Source organism: Megalobrama amblycephala, linkage group LG21 (genome assembly GCF_018812025.1).
Source record: "Megalobrama amblycephala isolate DHTTF-2021 linkage group LG21, ASM1881202v1, whole genome shotgun sequence".
In the NCBI taxonomy this organism is placed as follows: Eukaryota; Metazoa; Chordata; class Actinopteri; order Cypriniformes; family Xenocyprididae; genus Megalobrama; species Megalobrama amblycephala.
The window spans coordinates 12,921,089-12,933,214 of NC_063064.1; the positions used below are offsets into that span (position 1 = coordinate 12,921,089).

The 12,126-nt window shown below is 43.1% G+C and overlaps 1 protein-coding gene across 2 annotated transcripts; it reads left to right on the forward strand.

The window, feature by feature from the left end:
* The first annotated feature begins 9,020 nt into the window (after positions 1-9,020).
* LOC125257111 lies at positions 9,021-11,074 on the forward strand. 2 transcript variants are annotated; one of them, XM_048173568.1, is made up of 7 exons: positions 9,021-9,159; positions 9,336-9,430; positions 9,612-9,734; positions 9,854-9,969; positions 10,076-10,223; positions 10,294-10,409; positions 10,477-11,074. In XM_048173568.1, the coding sequence occupies exons 3-7, from the start codon at positions 9,680-9,682 to the stop codon at positions 10,987-10,989; spliced, it is 948 nt and encodes a 315-aa protein (XP_048029525.1). In that variant the 5' UTR covers positions 9,021-9,159; positions 9,336-9,430; positions 9,612-9,679; the 3' UTR covers positions 10,990-11,074. The 2 variants fall into 2 exon arrangements, with proteins under 2 accessions (XP_048029525.1, XP_048029524.1); XM_048173567.1 differs by lacking the exon at positions 9,021-9,159 and having other exon boundaries at positions 9,180-9,430.
* The last annotated feature ends 1,052 nt before the right edge of the window (positions 11,075-12,126 follow it).

The following is a 12,126-nucleotide window of genomic DNA, read 5'->3' on the forward strand; positions in this document are numbered from 1 at the left end:
TCTTTAACTACATGGAACTGGATTAAATATTTTGACTGTTGCAATCCCAATCAGGCTTATGATCTGTAAAGCTACCTGAATCATAATCATTCACTGCTCCCTGTTGGCCAGAGAAGATCTATCCTTGCCTTGCCTTGGATGGGCTGGAGACCTCATGCCGGTGCAGGGGGAGATACAGACAGGAACGGAGGTCTCCAGGGCGGGTCTAGGAGTTCAGGTGACCAAGGCGGGTCAGAGACGTGGAGTTCCCCACCCACAGGTACTTGACCTGTGAATTCCCCGGTGGCTGGAGCAGGCTCAGCGGCGGCTGGAGCTACTGGCTCTGTCCAAAAGTCTATTAACCAGACAGCATCCCTTGGTGGCTCGTGAGAGGCTGGTGCTGTCGCGACGAAGGCTGGAGCGGGCGCGGCGAAGGCTGGAGCTACTGGCTCTGTCCAAAAGTCTATTAACCAGACAGCATCCCTTGGCGGCTTGTGAGAGGCCGGTGCTGTCGCGGCGAGGGCTGGAGCGGGCTCGGCGAGGGCAGGAGCGGGCTTCTTGGGCCATCTGGACCTCCTCCTTTTGGGTGGCTTGGGTTGAGGGTTAGGCTGAACCCCTGGTGCACACCCACTGGAGCGATAGGTGGAGGAAGTTGGCGGCTGGTGAGCTGGCTAGGCCACCATTGTTTCTGAGGGAGCTGGACGAGGTGAATACGATCACTTATGAACCTCTTCAATTTCAAATTCGGAACCATTGAGGAATAGAACCAGATTAATAGATTCGACAAGGGAATAGAGGCATTCAGGTTCACAGAAGCAGATCGTATCCTCGTCCAGACCCCTCAGAAGACAGGAATTTAAAATCGCATCTGGCCAGCTTACCTTAAAAGACAGCTCAGCTAATTCCTCCACATATTTCTCCAGCGGGCGGCCATCCTGGTGAATGGTCCAGAGCCGGTCTTCTACAGAGGGTTTGGATCAGCAGCTTTGTGGGAGCACAGGCACGAGAAAAAGTCCCATATTAGAAATGTGGAAATCCTGTCGGTTGGTTCCGTTCTTCTGTTACGGTGCTGGTGTATAAGAAACGAGGCAGTACAAGGAAATCCACAAATAAGGGTCTTTACTGAATGAAGGAGAAAGCATACACTCAAACACATACAATATAACATTAAGAACAGACAAGGAGTGAAGGGAGTGAGACCATTATAAAAGGAGTGCTGATGATGAAGTCCAGGTGCAGGTGATGAGTGCTGATGGGGAGATGACAAGGAAAGTAAGTGCGATAACGTAACAGGAGGTGTGCACTGAGGCTCCGCCTTCACTCGCGTGGACCGCATCTTTGACTCATTTGATCTGTAGAGTTTGTCGAGGTAAGATCTTCGTGGGTGAAAACATGAACACACTGAATAGCTGTTTTATAGTACAAAATGAAGTTGTGCTTGTAAAAAAAATGAGGCACTAACACTGTTTTTCATGTTTGATACTGTAAAGCTGTTTGATTTTAAGCAATCCATTGAATAAAGTGCTAGTATATGAAGACGTGACGTGACTGGAGTGCTAATTTGCAGAGCTAGTGCTAACATTCCCATGCTGTTATGATCAGACGCTTTTCTTATGCTTTCTATAATAAATGCTTACTGTTTTCTCATTTTTGTTGTGTTTATTTTGTTACTGAGAAGAAAGTGCACGGCACATATTTACATATTCATCTAAAAGTCGCTCTCAGCAGTGTGGGCGGCGTCAGATGTTCGTTTACAGTATGTCGCTGGTCACACATTTCGAACTTCGTTTTACCCCTAAACGAAGAACGAAAAAGAAGTTAGTTTGAAGTATACCGGAGCCTTAAGTGAAACCTGAATAACAAAAGCAGAAACAAACAGGGTATAAATAGACAGACACAAATGATCAAACACAAAACAGCTGAATGCAATGACGGGATAATGAGTCCGGCAAGTGGTTTATGGGAAATGATGTTCAAAAGTGGTGAAGCAATTGTCTGGGTTGGAGTGCCCTCTAGTGGCTAACTAGGGCACTCCAACTTGTGATCATGACAGTACCCCCTCCCTACGGAGCGGATCCCAGATGCTCCAACCAAACAAAATATCAAACAAAAAAAACTCAGGAGGGAGGTGGACTGGAGGAGGACCAGGGGGAGGGATGGTGGGCCAGGTCCAGAGCCCCCGACCGAAGGCCAGGGGGGAGCCGGAGGAACAGACAACGGGGCTCCAAGAAGGTCGGGGTCCTGGCTGAATGCCAGGGCGGTGCTGGAGGAACTGCCCAGGCGGGTTCCAGCAGATCTGAAGTCCTGGCTGAGTACCAGGGCGGTGCTGGAGGAACTGACCAGGCGGGTTCCAGCAGGTCTGGAGTCCGGGCTGCATGCCAGGATGGTGCTGGAGGAACTGACCAGCAGGGCTTCAGCAGATCAGATGGCCTGGGTGGCGGTGGCAGGGCAAGGTGCTTAGGTGGCGCCGGCAGGGCAAGGCGCTTGGGAAGCCAAAGAACGGCCTCTGGGGTGGTCTCCGGGCCTACCACGGGCTCTGGGAAGGCCTCCGAGCCTACAGCGGGCTCTGGGAAGGCCTCCGGGCCTTGAGGGACGGAGGAAGCCTTTTTCCTCTTCTTCCTCCTCTTACGGGGGTGAGGCGGTGGCTCTGTGCCTACCTCCTCTGTAGGCACCGGAGCGGGCTCTGGAGCGACCTCACTGGCTGGAGCGGGCTCACTGGCTGGAGCGAACTCACTGGCTGGAGCGGGCTCTGGAAAGGACTCACGGGCTGGAGTGGGCTCTGGAATGGACTCACAGGCTGGTGCGGGCTCTGGCTGAGCAGGTGTTGCCCAATGGCTTCTAAAGGAGAGATAATTGACAAAGCCCCAAAAATCCAGGATTTGAAGCCCCTCCAACTCCCATTGAGGCAGAGGGTCCTTCAGACACTTATTAAAAATCTCTTTTAGAGCCGCATCATTATAACTTAGCCACACCGCCATCGTCCAAAATGTCTGGGTGAAGCACCCTACCTCCCATTCCTCCTGGCGTAGAGCCATCAACGCCCGAAGTTGAGCCATTCACTCCCTCATGGTAGCTGGAGGACAGATCTGGAAACCCACACTGCTGGACCCTTGCATGATTGTGGTTTCTGATGATGACATTCACGTTAGGCACAGAGACAAAAAGGTAAGATCCATATGCAGCTTTAATGGGGTAATCCAAACACGTAATCCAAACAGGCAGGGGTCAAAATCCAAAGATCAGTCCATACAAAACAAAGAAAAAACACAAACAGAAGCCGGTGACATTAAGTGAAACCTCAATAACAAAAGCAGAAACAAACAGGGTATAAATAGACAGACACAAATGATCAAACACAAAACAGCTGAATGCAATGACGGAATAATGAGTCCGAGAAGTGGTTTATGGGAAATGAAGTCCAAAAGTGGTCAAGCAATAGTCCGGGTTGGAGTGCCCTCTAGTGGCTAACTAGGGCACTCCAACTTGTGATCATGACACTGTGACACTTAGTTGGGGACACTTGATATTTAACAATGTTTTTGATCTGCCTGCATTGACACCATTGTATGTAAATTACAGGTGTTGGTCATATAATTAGAATATCATCAAAAAGTTGATTTATTTCACTAATTCCATTCATTCATTACACACAGACTGATATATTTCAAATGTTTTTTTTTTTTTATTTTGATGATTATAACTGACAACTAAGGAAAATCCCAAATTCAATATCTCAGAAAATTAGAATATTGTGAAAAGGTTCAATATTGAAGACACCTGTTGCCACACTCTATTCAGCTAATTAACTCAAAACACCTGCAAAGGCCTTTAAATGGTCTCTCAGTCTAGTTCTGTAGGCTACACAATCATGGGGAAGACTGCTGACTTGACAGTTGTCCAAAAGACGACCATTGACACCTTGCACAAGGAGGGCAAGACACAAAAGGTCATTGCAAAAGAGGCTGGCTGTTCACAGAGGTCCAAAGTTATGTTCTCTGAAGAAAGTAATTTTTGCATTTCCTTTGGAAATCAGAGGCACACAATCTACATTGCTTGAGGTCCAGTGTAAAGTTTCCACAGTCAGTGATGGTTTTGGGGTGCCATGTCATCTGCTGGTGTTGGTCCATTGTGTTTTCTGAGGTCCAAGGTCAATGCAGACGTATACCAGGAAGTTTTAGAGCACTTCATGCTTCCTGCTGCTGACCAACTTTATGGAGATGCAGATTTCATTTTCCAACAGGACTTATCACCTGCACACAGTGCCAAAGCTACCAGTACCTGGTTTAAAGGTCCCGTTTTTCGTGTTTTTTTGAAGCTTTGATTGTGTTTATAGTGTGCAATATAACATGTGTTCATGTTTCGCGTGTAAAAAAAACACAGTATTTTTCACATAATTTACTTATCTGTATACCGCTGTTTCCACTGTCATAAAAACGGGCTGATGACTTCCTTGTTCTATGAAGTCCCCCTTAAATACGTAACGAGTTCTGATTGTGTCAGCGGTTCCTGTGTTGTGATTCGACAGCAGTTTAGCGCATCTTGCCCGGAAAGGTCACGCCTCTTACCGTAACGTGGAGATGCACGCGCTCAGTGTTATTGTAAACATGTCTTTAATTTTACCCTATCAATTTGAGCCGGAATCAGACCCGGTGATAGGACTGCGGGATGAAAATAACAGCGTTATTTTCGACGACATGGCGACAAACACACTCTACAAACGCAACTCTTGTGTATTCCTGTGGGCGGAGGTTAGTCAAAAAACTGTTTTAGTGACGTCATTAAAGAAGGAAGTAGAGGGATGTAGTCCAAACTGGCCGTTCAATGTAGGCAACTTCTGTTAAATAAAATATCTCGCTTGGCATTGAACTTTGAGCTTTAAAATTTTACAGATTATATTTATACTCTAACAACAACATTACACACTAACTAAAGTTTGAAACATGGGATCATGAAGAACGGGACCTTTAAGGACCATGGTATCCCTGTTCTTAATGGACCAGCAAACTCACCTGAATACCCCATTGAAAATCTATGGGGTATTGTGAAGAGGAAGATGCGATATGCCAGACCCAACAATGCAGAAGAGCTGAAGGCCACTATCAGAGCAACCTGTGCTCTCACAACACCTGAGCAGTGCCACAGACTGATCAACTCCATGCCATGCCGCATTGCTGCAGTAATTCAGGCAAAAGGAGCCCCAACTAAGTATTGAGTGCTGTACATGCTCATACTTTTCATGTTCATACTTTTCAGTTGGCCAAGATTTCTAAAAATCCTTTCTTTGTACTGGTCTTAAAGGGGTACTTCACCCCTGGAAAGATGAATGTGTATTTTAAAATTGGTCATTTATGTAGTAGAAATGTGAAATTATTTTTGAATTTGGAGCTTTCTAGACTGAGAAAAGGCAGAAAATGTATTTTTGACTAATGTGGATGAAAGACAACAACTCCCAGAATGCACTTGTTTTGCTGCCCTTGCGAGGCCACGCACAAACCACGCCTATCGGTTACAGGCGGCATTCAGGAAAATTCAAACAAATAAATCGTGAGTTAGTTCATACATTTACAGCGAAATGGTGCTAAATTGCTTTGTACCTGGATGTACACCCAAAACCAGGAAAGGACAAGTAAGTTTCCATCATTTTCCGATTAAGTTAAAGATTTGGAGCGATGTAAACAGTGGCTGCGGGCCATCAAACACCCGAAGTTTGGAGATGACACCGTTATAGAAAACCTAAAAAACCGCAGAATATGTAGTCTCCATTTCAAGCACGAGGACTACGAACCAAATATCTTTGCAATGAAGAGAACCATTCTGAAGGACACCGCGATACCATCGATATTCACTTTCCCAGAGGACGAACAGCCTGGGCATCTGGTACTAAGCGTATTCGCCTAGAGGTAAGACTCGCTGATACTAGACTGATAACACAGTAGCCTATATGTAGTGTTGTAGGTAGCAGTAAAACTGCAAACTTAGCAAAGTAACGTTAGATAGACAATTACATATAAGTTGCATATAAGTTGACCGTTATCAAAGTAAAGCCTCTGTTCTGTAAAACTGAGTTTATTTATCTATTTATGCTAACGTTACCACAAAAGCCTGTTGCTGTATTGGTTGAGATGACTGCAGAGACCGATACATTTGCGAGATGAACCACTGATGTAGTGCAGACAAAATAAAGTGAATTACTGTAAGCTTAAAAATATAATTGACACCCACTTTTGATAAAATCTTTGATCTATGTCCGTGAGTAACCTCAAACGCGCATATGTATGGGCGTGGTGAAAAAATGCGGAACTACCTGCTATTACTGCTGTAGTTTTAAGCCTCTGGCCAAAAAAGCCTCCGATGACGCAAAATGACGATTTTTGCGTCATCGGAGGCTTTTTTACAGAATAAAATGCATAAATCTCTCATCTCGGGCTGATATGAAGGGGGAAAGCACGGTAATTCGAAAATACTAGTGGTATTCTACTAATACAAAGCTTAATGCTAAATCCTGAAGTAACCCTTTAAGTAATATTCTAATTTTCTGAGATACTGAATTTGGGATTTTCCTTAGTTGTCAGTTATAATCATTAAAATTAAAAGAAATAAACATTTGAAATATATCAGTCTGTGTGTAATGAATGAATATAATATACAAGTTTCACTTTTTGACTGGAATTAGTGAAATAAATCAACTTTTTGATGATATTCTAATTATATGACCAGCACCTGTACATTAATAACTATTGACTTTTACAATGGAATGAATCAATACTGAATTTACTGACAATGATACCATTTTCTTTAAGAGCTGCTGTGCAGCCAAAAATATTTACCTATTATCACTGTAAAGCAGCTTTGACACAATTCACGCATTGTAAAAAGCACTATATAAATAAAGGTTACTTGACTTGTCAAAGTGCCAGTTGCGTAGCTGTCTATGGAGGGACAGAAAGCTCTCAGATTTCATCAAAACGATCTTCATTTGTCTTCAGAAGATGAACAGAATTCTTACAGGTTTCGACACGAGGGTGAGTGATTAATGACAGAATATTCATTTTTGGGTGAACTAACCCTTTAAGCCTTGTCTGTGAAACTGTAGGCTAATGTTGTGTATTTTGACATTGCTTGGCTGGAGTAGTAATCCAAATTTAGTCCTTGGGTGCTTCTCAATTCTTATTTGTGCATCCTCGTTTCCTTTCCTCGCTTCCTTTCCTCGCGTCTTAGCTCCACCCCTTCAGGATGCGAGGGAAGGACGCAAGGAAAAGAAGCGAGGAAGGAGGAATTTAATCAAGTGAAATGATATATCCTCGCTCCCTTTAGCGTCACTTCAAACCGTCATCAGCTGCGCTCGAGGGATCTACCCATATGTTGTTAAAGTTTGGTTATTTAAAAAAATTATAATAAATAGTAATAAAGCAAGATGCCCCGTTGACATATATGAGGTAGCCTATAAAGTTTATTTAAACTGTAAAAGTAAAGCATACATTTAAATTATTGTGACCGATATGAAGGGGGAGGAGAATGTATGCGTGCGTCATGTTTCTCGACAAGAAAGACTTCCGCAAAGGAAGCACCTGTGTATCCTCGCTCATGACTCCTCAGGAAGCCTCCTCAATCCTCGATCCTCGCCTCCTCGCGGTGCAATTAGAGAATTGAGATGTCCTTCAAGATGGCTGAGCTCGATCGTTTTCCGGGTCATAGGATGGAGGACGGAGGAGCGAGGAGACGAGGAGGGGATATTGATAGTGATGTCCAAATGAAGCAATGAATCAGTATTGAACCACTTCATCAATTGTTTTGAAAATGGGTTCATTCATTCAAAGCTTCGTTTCAGTGACATCTAGTGGTGAAATTGTAGATAGCAATATAATGTCTGTATGAGTGTAACTAGGGTTTGTGTGAATGATGTAAATAAACCAGCCACAAATAAATAAGCCAGGTGCAGTAGGATAACCAAGGTATAATAAAGCACCTTATTAGGACTGATCAGATAAAAATGTTCCCACATTGGAGAACAGGTTCTCTTCCTAGCTGGCTCCATGATGATGATCAAACAATGCAGTGATAATAACAACTATGCAAACTCCTAATACAACAAACCCACATCTTGTGCATCATTTTGGGTGTCTATATAGTCCTATTACGCGCCTAAAAAGCTGCTGAAGCGTGCGTGCAACAAAAAAATCGCGTCATGAAGCTTCTCGCGATGCGAAGCAGTATCGACTGGTCTGAACCAGTCACGTGATTCACTCAGAGAACCGAAGCAGTTGCTGCTTCGGACGTCATCGGTCACGTGTGTTTTTCCGCACCAAAGCAAGCTCCGAAGCAGTAGTTCAAGAAAAATGCTGCTTCGAGTTCGAAGCATAGACAGTAAAAGAAATGGACACAGCGACCCCATTGGAACTCAATTGAGACAAGTGAAGCCCATTTTTAGCGATTTTTAGCACTTCCGTTTCTGACGCGCAGACTCAAACTAAGCTTGATGACGTCAGCAACCTGTCTGACAGATGTAAATCTTCTAGTAGCTGTGCGTGCAAACTGCCATCGTTAATCTTGCAGAGACGGCGAGCTTGAGCGGGGAGTTCTTTGGCGTGAGTGAGCAGGAGTAATTATTCTGATTAATTATTTGTATAGTATTTTAAAATGTAACGCCAGTACGCCATATTAAGTTAATGCATACTATTGCCTGCGAGCTTCTCCTCCTGTCTGTACGGTAATTTCTCTACTGTGCGACAGAGAGTCGAGTGGTTATGACGCAATCGTTAGCCTATTTTTACAAAAACTGTTTCTACGGGGCCATAATGTAACATAGAAGGTAATGGAGCCCTTTATACATTGTCGTGTATCTTTAGAAATAAATAATGGACAAATTGAGTCTTTAAACGCCTCAGATGTAAAGTTATTTGCTGTCAAAGTGACGCCAAAATGAATGGGAGTCAATGGGATGGCTAACGCAAGTGAAGTTCTGCTACAAGATGGCGGCACGCGGCCGACTTAAATTTCCGGTCGACTTCCTTGGGCACTGGTTCGAAGCTTGTGTCGGAGCATCGATGTCAGGCGGCCATCACTAGATATTGAGAAGCACCCCTTGTGTTAACTCTCAGCTTAATGAGGCACAGGTGAAAACAACAAGCTGATTGAGGAATAGATTTGATTGGCCAACCAGCATCAGCGAGTGATTCAAAAGTGAGTAAAAAAATAACACAGTTTGTCTCAATACACTTATCAACGTTTATAATCAAGAATTTTTCAATAAATTAAATTTTTGGTTTGTTTGGGTATCATAACAAACTCACCATGCTTTGGCCAAAGGACATCTTGTTTTTCACAATGGTTGTGATGACACTGATTTCATCTTTAAGGGCTGGTCCTGGGGCTTTTTCTGAAACTGGTGCTGTTTATGGAGCAGTCTCTGAAAACACAATCCGTTTTGGCAAACTTTTAATAGGTGCTGAAGGTACAGTATCTGACAAAGAAAAGGGGAACATCTGAACTCAAATCAGAACAGTTTGATGAATATTGGTCAAAAGAAGTTAATTAGAAAATAAAATTTTTAAAATGGGTCTTTTTAATAGAGGGATATAACTCAACATGTTTGGGGTTTTTATTTCTTAATGTGCTTTTTATTCTATATTAAGAGCGGTTCCACCTTGCTGAAGCTAAGCTGCATCGTTTGGGTCCTTCTGTGCAATGTGGAAATGATTCAATGACCTTGCGCATTCCAGGGGCAATAAGAACTCCCCACTTTCTGGTTGATCGAGGTAAGATGTTTTGGGCTTGTGAGTGTGTTTATATATATATATATATATATATATATATATATATATTTTGTTGTTGTTGTTGTTTTTATTTAATTCATAAGTTAACTCTCCTCCACCAGGAGATCAGTCAATAGTGCCTCTGTCTGAGTTGCCAGCCAGCTGTGGTTTCTCGCTGAAGCGGGCACGCAGAGATGTTTCTCTTGTTGCTCCATACCAGGGATGCGTCCGACTACAGGTTGGTGCGCATGCTAAAGATAAGTGCACTGTAGCTCTGCTCTGACCATGTGAAGATTGAGCCTTGAATGATTTGGAGTTCTTTCTCTTCCTATATCTCCTAACAGGACGGAAGTTATGTTCTGCCACTGCTTGTAATGGGGGCTCCCGTGCAAATGTCTTGCCCTGCAAGTAATCTCATCCCTACTGTGTCCTGCTTTCCCTCTTACATGACTATCTCGCTTGATGTTGGAGTAGATGATGTTAAAGTTAAAGGTAAGTCCCTTAATTATTTGCGTTTTATCTAAGTTGAGGTGTTTGAGCTTTTTGTTTTTCTTTCTTGTAGTTGATGGATCATGGCAGCCTTTACTTTTAACACCTCCCAAATGCTCATTCACATTGGAGACTGTTGATGGTTCACTGGTTATCACGGCACCATTAGGAAGCTGTTTGGAAGTGAAGGTGAAAATAATTAGTGCACTTGTCTGATTTTACATGTATGGTAGTTGACGTTTCATGTCTTTCTTAGGATGCTGAAATGCAGCTCCCTCTGATGTACGGTGACCGGGAAGTGACTCTTTCTTGTCCTGTGACTCCAATGCTGGCCCCAACAACCATTGCTCCTGTCCAGGACCCACTGGACCGTCATCAAATATTTTACCCTTCCCCGTTTGGAAAACCCTGGTGGTATCATCCACATTCTCCTCGTTACCCTTTACCTCCCACTGTGCCTCCTACGACTCTTCCTCCTCTTCAAGACCCTAACCAACATGTGTTCCCTCACATGTATCCCATGTCAATGTTTGATCCTTACTTGTATTCTAGTGGTTCCGCAGCAAAATGGCCCAGTTACCCGATGTTTCCTCCTTATATATACCACCACTCCAAGAGCCCAGTTGAAGTAACAACGACACCTTCCACAACCACCGCTGCTCAGTTTGAGCAGTTTGCAGGTTATCCTCCAATGTACCCAATGTTCTATGGGCGTCAATCCTTCAAGCCTTTTGTTCCTGCTGGTGGAAAATATCGCTTCATGCCCTAACATCCTCAAGATCCAGGACTTTCTAGATCTAATTTTATCAAATATTTACTGTAACAAACAGGAATAAATGAGTGGTTGGATCATGCCAGGCGCTTCAGTCTTTGTTCCTTTTTTCTGTATGTGGTTGTATACTACTGTTTGTTGCTATAAGTTCACTGGTTACTTTAATAGAAAATATTTCTATACACACAGTATACAAAACAGATGGGTGTCTATAGAGATCTATATTTATAGATTTTGTCCACTTGAGCTTTTACACAAACCTTTAAACTTTGTAAACCTATCACAAATTGTTGGTTCAACACTTGGCCTTGTTAGCAGGTCATCCTTTTCACTCAAAGCTACAAAGATGTGTAGTATAAACGATGTTACTGCACAATCAAGTTATTCACATACATGGGAAAATTGGATCTAAATTGACACATGGCACAATGCAGAAGCTGTAAGAAGAACCTGTCCACTAAAAGAATCAAACTAATAGCACTGAATATGATTGTAGCATCTGTAGTCCCTGGCGTGGGGCCTAAATTTGGATTGAACTTTTGGCTTTTTTTTTTTTTTTCTTTTTTTTTTTTTCACTATTTTCATATCCTGCATGTCCTATAAAATGTTTATTCAGGTTTTAATTTGGGCAAAGTTTTTCACTTTGAAATGTTAGCTTCTAAAGTCTTTAATTCAGATAAAACTTGCTGACACTATTTAGCTCCTGGTACGGTTTTTGTTCAACGGCCTTTGGAAATTAACAGGACAAAATGGCTTGGCTCTTCACTCTGATTTTTGGACTGCCTTTTCTCCAGAAATCTGTCACTTCCCTTGGTTCTAACTCAAAACAACCCTTAAATCACAACAACCTGAACATTCGGGCAATTGATGGCTTTCCAAAAACTCTACCCGCGATACACCACGCAATCTGGGTAGAGGAAAGAGTTGAAAATAGGTTGTCCAAAGACTTGATTTTACCTATTTGTTCCAACTTTAGCATAAATGAGGACTCTGGGGAAGGAAGTGGATTCAACAGAGCCTTGAGGTTATGATGCCCTCTAGTGGTCCACTGGAGATGGACATGTTCATTCCAGAGAAAAAAGATATTGAGGTGGAGGAGTTAGGTGCTCACCATACCCCTCCAATTCCACAAAA

What these genes read in the sequence shown, in the direction of transcription:
- LOC125257111 (XM_048173567.1), top strand. Translation starts at nt 9,271, where the DNA reads ATGCTTTGGCCAAAGGACATCTTGTTTTTCACAATGGTTGTGATGACA. An exon ending in ACTTTTAATAGGTGCTGAAG is followed by an intron (nt 9,431 to 9,611) that starts GTACAGTATCTG and finishes TTCTATATTAAG; the next exon opens with AGCGGTTCCACCTTGCTGAA. An exon ending in AGATGATGTTAAAGTTAAAG is followed by an intron (nt 10,224 to 10,293) that starts GTAAGTCCCTTA and finishes TCTTTCTTGTAG; the next exon opens with TTGATGGATCATGGCAGCCT.